Below are 7,991 nucleotides of genomic sequence, written 5' to 3' on the forward strand. Positions count from 1 at the left end.
GGTACTTACGCTGACACTTGTCTTTGGCGCTTGACCAGACCGAGTTGGAGAGGCAGGTGATAAAGAACCCTCTCCCAGAGTAACCAGGACGGCACTCATACTTCAGAGATGTCCCAATGGGATACTCAGACTTGTCCGTAGCATTTGCCAACTTGGCGAATGGAAGGTGTTCTGGGGCTTTGCACTGACCTGGAGGCCAAGACCAAAATGACATACAAGTTAATGGAGAAACTTCTATTTACTTCCTCTTTTTCTCCAGTGTGCTTCATAGATGCGATCAAAGAAACAGAACATCTTAATAATGGTAAAATGTTTGCATCTCTTACTAGTGAACATAGACATGAGCTTTTCATTTTGTTCTAAAGCTTTATTTATTTATTTATTTTGAGAGAGAGCAAGAGAGAGAGATGGAGTGAGCATGCATGAGTGGGAGAGGGGCAGAGGGAGAGAGAATCTCAAGCAGACTCCCTGCTGAGTGCTGAGCCCAATGCAGGTCTTGATCCCAGGAATCTGATCTCATGACCTGAACTGAAATCAGCCACTTCACCAACTGAGGCGACCCTGTCCACCATTCTTCATAGTGGGATGCTGAGCACTGCTCAGCTTCTCAAACCATAGAATTGAATTGTAATCCATCACCTCATTTCTTATTCTACAAAAATTGTCTTTGATACTTTTATCACAGCCACTGCTAAAAGCCCAGTTTTGCAAAGATTTGTTGTCACCAAGAGGGACCTACCGAAAAATAAATAAATAATAACTTTACTGCAAGCGAATGTAGCCAAGGCCTATTGGGAGCCAGTGGTTGCACAGTATCTGAGAAATACCCAGAATTGTTGTTCTACCCAAAATGTAAAATAGCCCATGGATCTCCTCTGAGATCCTGGAGGTTCCCAGGGCACATCAGCTGATGGTTTGGGAAATGAAGCACTCCACTAATCTTTATCTGTAAAGTGGAATTGTCTATTTATTTTACCATAGTTGTTGATATATTCATGATTAGATCTATCATCTTATTTTTTATTTGTCCTTCCTTTCCTATGTTCCTTATGCTCTTCTCTTTTGCCTTCATTTTGAGTATAAGAAAAGATTTTATTTATTTATTTACAGAGAGAGAGCTAGCGAGCAAGAGAGAGAGAGCATGAGTAAGCAGGAGGAGGGGCACAGTGAGAGGGAGAGAGAGAGACAATCTCAAGCAGACTCTGTGCCGAGTAGCACCTGAATTCATCCGAAATCAGGAGTTGGACACTCAACCACCTGAACCACCCAGGAGTCCCTATTGTTATTTCTTCTTATTAGATTATTTGATACACACTCTTTTATAGCTCCTTTAAAGATGACATGCATTTTTACCAAGTTAATGTGCAATGAACAATTGTTATTTCCCAGCATGCAAGAAACATAGAAAATGCTCACTCCATTTACTTCTTTCCTTCTTTTGTTCTATCATGTTTATTTTTTTAGATTCTACATATATTTTATGCTCACGTTAGCCATATTCAGTGTACACCCTGCCTACTGCTTGCTGCTGCTGGGCTACAACCATTTGCTACTAAGCTGGACTCTAATGGTAATGGATTCCATCAGCAGGCTCCACTAAGATTTTGAAAATCTGTAGAAATATGTGGTTGCCTAAACCATGAACTCCCAAAGACATCCATGCCCCAATCCCTGAAGCTTGCAAATTTTACCTCACAAAAGTCCTTAAAAGAGGGAGGTGAAGGATCCAAGACAGATGAAGGAGATTTAAAGACATTACAGTGCTGGCTTTGAAGGTAGAGAAAGAGAGCCATGAGCCAAAGTATGCAGCTCTTTTCTCTTCCAGAGAAAAGAGCTGGGAAACCTAATCTCCCTTGGACCCTCTAGAAGAAACACAGTCCTACAGACCCATTTGAGAATTTGATCTCTGGAACTGTAAGAGAATAAATTTCCATTATTATAAGCCATTTAGTTTGTGGTATTTGTTAGAGTAGCAATAAGAAACTAATACAAGAGATATTAATGTATAATTTTAGAAACTGGATTCCTAGAGAACAGAATTTGAACCTTCTTCTTACTGTGAGGGTCTTCTTCTTACTGTGAGGTAGAAGTAAAAATGTAAATTGGGATAATAGCTGAAATAGAAAGAAACATATGAGCCTTCACTAGAGAAAGACTGATCTGGTTTCCTTTTCCTCCTTCATTGCCAATCCCTCAAATTCTAGGAAGTATATTAATATGAACGCCATAAACTCAACACCTACTATAGTTCATTTAAAAAAAAAACTCTTCATAGCTTTAGGATATATTAGATACAATAGTTGAATAATATTTAAAGTATATAACGTGATGAAAGTGACACGTGTGCACCATGAAACCATTTCCACAATCAAGATAACAAACATTTCCATCACTCCAACAGTTTTCTCATTTTACTTTATAATCCATCTGTCTCTCTACCTCCTTCTGTAGGCCATCTCTTGCCTGCTTCTTCTTATTTCAGATTGATTTGATCTTTTAGAATTTCATATAAACCAACTCACTTGGTTCGTACTCCCCCCCCCCGCCGTTTCATTGGTCTAGCTTTTATACAGAATGATTATTTTTGAGATTCACTCAGCTTGTTGCATATATCATATATAAAAAGTATTTCTTCTTTTGCTGGGTGATAATCCCTTGTACAGATATACTTAAATTTGATTTGCCTAATTGGCTGTTGAATGCCACTTAGATTATTTCTAGTTGTTGGCTAGTAGAAATAAAGCCATTTTAAAAATCCATGCCCAAGTCTCTGTGTGATCAGATGCTTTAATTTCTTTTGAGTCAGTACCAGGAGTAAAATGCTCAGTCAGAGCATACATTTGCATTTACCTTAAAAAAATCTTTCTATTATATTATTTAGTCACTGTACAGTACTTTATTACTTTTTGATGTAGTGTTCCAAGATTCACTGTTTACCTATAACACCCAGTACTCCATGCAATTCGTGCCCTCCTTAATATCCATCACTGGGCCAACCCATCCCCTCCCCCCACCCCCCCTAAAACCCCCCGTTTTCTCCCCGGGGCCCCCCCTCTCTCCTGTTTTTCCCCCCCCCCCCCCCCCCCATATGGACCATATCTTCTTTATCCATTCATCTGTTGAAGGACATCTTGTTTCTTTCCACAGTTTGGCTGTTGTGGACATTGCTGCTATGAACATTACAGTACCTATGGCCCTTCTTTTCATTACACCTGTATCTTTGGGGTAAACAACCTAGTAATGTAATTGCTGGGTCTTAGGGTAGGTCTATTTTTAATTTTTTGAGGAACCTCCAAACGGTTTTCCAAAGTGGCTGCACCAACTTGCACTCCTACCAAGAGGAGTGTTAGAGGGTTCCCCTTTCTGTATATCCTCTCCAACATTTGTTGTTTCTTGCCTTGTTAATTTTTGCCATTCTAACTGGTGTAAGGTAGTATCTCAAGGTAGTTTTGATTTGAATTTCCCTGATGGCTAATGATGATGAACATTTTTTCATGTGTCTGTTAGCCATTTGCATGTCTTCATTGGAGAGCCTTAAAGAACTGGAGAATCAACAAAAATTAAGCCTAGTCCATGCAGGAGAAGGGAAATAATTAAGATTAGAGCAGAGATCAATGAATTAGGTATCACATCATCAAAACTAGAAGCTGGTTCTTTGAAAGAATTAATAAAATAGATAAACCACTGGCCAGACAAATCCAAAAGAAAAGAAAAAGGACCCAAATTAATAAAATTACGAATGAAAGGGAAGAGATCACCACTAACAACAAGGAAGTAGAAACAATCATCAGAAATCATTATCAACAGGTATGGCCAATAAGTTAAGCAACCTAGAAGAAATGGGTGCATTTTGGAAGCCTATAAACTTGCAAGACTGAAACAAGAAGAAACTGACAACCTGAATAGACTAGTAATGGGATTGAAGCAGTGATCAAAAACCTCCCAAAAATAAGAGTCCAGGACCTGATGGATTCATGGGGAAATTTTACAAGGAAACATTCAAAGAAGAAATAGTACCTATTCTCTTGAAGGTGTTTCAAAAAATAGAAACAGAAGGAAAACTTTCAGACTCTATGAAGCCAAAACTACCTTGATCCCCAAACCAGACAATGACCTCATCAAAAAAGGAGAATTTCAGACCAATATCCCTGATGAATATGGACGCTAAGATTCTCAACAAGATCCTAACTAATAAGATCCAAGAGTACATTAAAAAGATTATTCACCATGACCAGATGGGATTGATCCCTGGGGTGCAAGTTTGGTTCTACATATGCAAATGAGTTAATGTGATATAATACATTAATAAAAGAAAGAACAAGAACCATAAGATACTCTCAACAGATGCTGAAAAAGCATTTGACAAAGTACAGCATACTTCCTTGATGAAAACTCTTCACAGTGTAGGATAGAGGGTACATACCTCAATATCATAAAAGCCATCTATGAAAAACCCACAGCAAATATCATTCTCAATGGGGAAAAACTGAGAGCTTTTCCACTAAGGTCAGCAACACAGCATCACTATCCACTCTCACCACTGCAATTCAGTATAGTACTTGAAGTCCTAGCCTCAGCAATCAGATAACAAAGAGAAATAAAAGTCATCTGAATCAACAAAGAAGTCAAACTCTCACTCTTTGCAGATGATATGATATTTTATGTGGGAAACCCAAAAGACTCCAGTCTAAAACTGTCACAACTCATATAGAAATTCAGTGAAGAGTCAGAATATAAAATCGGTGTAGAGAAATCATTTGCATTTCTATACACCAACAACAAGACAGAAGAAAGAGAAATTAAGGAGTCGATCCCATTTACCATTGTACCCCAAAACCATCAGATACCTAGGAATAAACCTAACCAGAGAGGTAAAGAATCTGTGCTCAGGAAACTATAAAGTACTCATGAAAGAAATTGATGAAGACACGAAGAGAATGGAAAAACATTCCATACTCATGGATTGGAAGAACAAATATTGTGAAAATGTCTATGCTACCTAGAGAAGTCTACACATTTAATGCAATCCCTATCAAGATACCATCAACTTTTTTCAAAGAAATGGAACAAATAATCCTAAAATTTATATGGAAGCAGAAGAGACCTTGAATTGCCAGAGGATTGTTGAAAAGGAAACCGAAGTTGGTAGCATCACAATTCCAGATTTCAAGCTCTATTACAAAGCTATCATCATCAAGACAGTATGGCACTGGCACAAAAACAGACACATAGGTCAATGGAACAGAATAGAGAGCCCAGAAATGGACCCTCAACTCTATGGTCAACTAATCTTTGACAAAGCAGAAAAGAATGTCCAATGGAAAAAAGACAGCCTCTTCAACAAATGGTGTTGGCAAAATTGGACAGCCACATGCAGAAGAATGAAACTGGACCATTTCTTTACACCACACACAACAATAGACTCAACATGGATGAAAGACCTCAATGTGAGAGAGGAATCCATCAAAATCCTTGAGGAGAAAACAGGCAGCCACCTCTTTGACCTCAGCCACGGCAACTTCTTCCTAGGGACATCACCAAAGGCAAGGGAAGTAAGGGCAAAAATGAACTATTGGGACGTCATCAAGATCAAAAAGTTTGCGCAGCAAAGGAAACAGGCAACAAAACCAAAAGACAACTGACAGAATGGGAGAAGATATTTGCAAATGACCTATCAGACAAAGGGCTGGTATCCAAAATCTGCCAACACCCAAAGAACAAATACCCCAATCAAGAAATGGGCAGAAGACAGGAACTGACATTTCTGCAAAGAAGACATCCAGATGGCCAATAGACACAAGACAAAGTGCTCAACATCACTCGACATCAGGGAAATACAAATCAAAACCACATTGACATACCACCTCACACCAGTCAGAATGGCTAAAATTAACCTGGCTGGAAATGACATAAGGATGGTGAGGATGTGAAGAAAGGGGAAACCTCCTGCTTTCTTGGTGGGAATGCGAGCTGTTGCAACCACTCTGGAAAACAGTATGGAGCTTCCTGAAAAAGTTGGAAATAGAGCTACCCTCTGACTCAGCAATTGCAATAACAGCTATTTACCTTAAAGATACAAATGCAGTGATCTGAAGGGGCACGTTCATTTGAATGTTTATAGCAGCAATGTCCACATTAGCCAAACTATGGAAAGAGCCTAGATGTCCATCAACAGATGAATGGAAAATAAACATTTTAAATGCTTTGCTAATCAGGAAGACCCAAAGCTGGCAGGTCCCAAAGCACTACTTATTTACCATCCGTGGCAAAGTGATTCTTTAAATGTAGACCTTCAGCCTTTAAACAGGATCACCCATATTCTCTACCTGCAAACTGCATCACATAGAGTACCACCAGGTTCTACAAAGGACCACTTTGGCCCTGTCTGTCCTTATTGGCACACAGAGCTGGTGTGGAAAAGCACAACCATGAATGAGCCCCGGATTGTCAGGTATTGTCATTTAATGCCAGATAATATGTAAAAATATGTAAAAAGAAGGAGTTGCCAAGAGCACAACCTTGAATTTCACTTCTCTAGGCCATCTTGAGTGCCTGTTGCTAAAAGTGAGATGAAGGGTCAACAAAACATTCCTTAGAAGGAACAAAAGCAATACAAATGCCTGCCTTGGAATTTCTTTAGTTATTTCCATCGCATCAAATCTAAAGTAAAATATAGTCATCAACATGTGCTTTTTGCTCAGCACACACATCTATCCAATAGAAATACAACAGGAGCTCCATGTCCATTAGGGAGCTCGATGTGGGGCTGAACTCACAACCCTGAGATCAAGACCTGAGCCCAGATCATGAATCAGCCACTCCACCCACTAAGCCACGCAGGTGCCCCAAAATACAACTTGTAATAGAGATGGTATGACAGAGTGTTTTCTTTGGCATTTGTTTTTAGTGCTTGAAAATGGTCTCTGTAAAGTCTGGGCCTCACTGATTCTTCCCACTGTCTCCCTCCTTCTCTTGTCACTGTCCCACACTCCTTAACCCAGCGGGAAGGGCCATCAGAGTACCACCAGTTGGGACACAGCAAGGCACATCTAGAACCCAGCTTCCATTCTTCCAGTAGGTAATTCTGTGTGCCTTACTTTTACAAGAAAGTCAAGTTCCCAAGCCAAAATGACTGTACCAATAGAAATAGGGAGGTTCTCACCCAGATATTCTGATCTAGATGGGACATAGGGCAATATGCACTGACCTGCAGGACCAGCAAGTTCGCAGCGAGGGGCAGGGCCGCTCCAAATCCCGTTCCCTTCATCGTCACTTGTGCAGCGGAGGGTGCTCTCCCCAATGAGGCTGAAGTTCATCCCTCTGGCTGGGTTGTTGTCACACGTGTAATTTATTTCCTTTCCATAGGGAAAGTCTCCCTGAGAAGGTCCAGTGTGCTGCCCATTAAGGATAGAGGGAGGACTTGGACAAAAGATACCTGGAAAAAACCCAAGTGCTATAAGTTACATGAAAATGTTGATATTTTAATCTGAGTTGATTCCTCAATTACGGGATGCTGTGACTGTGTTGCCCATTAAATAATTAACTTTCAAGGAGAGTATGAACCACAAAGTAAGTATATAAGGTCTCTGCTGAGATGCTTCTAAATAAAATGACACTGAAATCAAAGCCCAGAAGGGACTTAATCATCCTGAACTCCTGGGAGAGTGAAGGCTTCTGAATAACTGAGAGCTCTTTCTTTTAAATAGACAAAAATCTTCTTAAGCCCATTGAGAAGAAAATCACCCATTTAATAAGAAAATTATCTATTAATTCAACTGGACTTTTTGAGGACCTACTCTATATAAAATACTATTTTAAGTTCAAAGTAGAGAAAATGCTTTGTGACATCAAGGATCTTCATACCAGAGAAATCTTTCAAAATATATTATACATTTACTATTTGTCTATCACTGTCTATCACTATCTAATCTTTTCTTGATATACTCAAAACCAAAACAGATGGTTATAGTAATGCCATCACAATGAGTGAA

At 39.5% G+C, this 7,991-nt stretch overlaps 1 protein-coding gene across 1 annotated transcript; it reads right to left on the reverse strand.

Moving 5' to 3' along the window:
* Positions 1-9: 9 nt before the first annotated feature.
* LOC132008799 (complement component receptor 1-like protein) lies at positions 10-7,435 on the reverse strand (the record flags this gene model as incomplete). The annotated part of the gene is made up of 2 exons (XM_059387340.1): positions 10-189; positions 7,208-7,435. Coding segments are annotated over 2 exons (408 nt in total), but the record flags the coding sequence as incomplete, so codon positions are not given.
* Positions 7,436-7,991: the final 556 nt, after the last annotated feature.

This window comes from Mustela nigripes, unplaced genomic scaffold (assembly GCF_022355385.1).
Source record: "Mustela nigripes isolate SB6536 unplaced genomic scaffold, MUSNIG.SB6536 HiC_scaffold_1128, whole genome shotgun sequence".
Lineage (NCBI taxonomy): Eukaryota > Metazoa > Chordata > Mammalia > Carnivora > Mustelidae > Mustela > Mustela nigripes.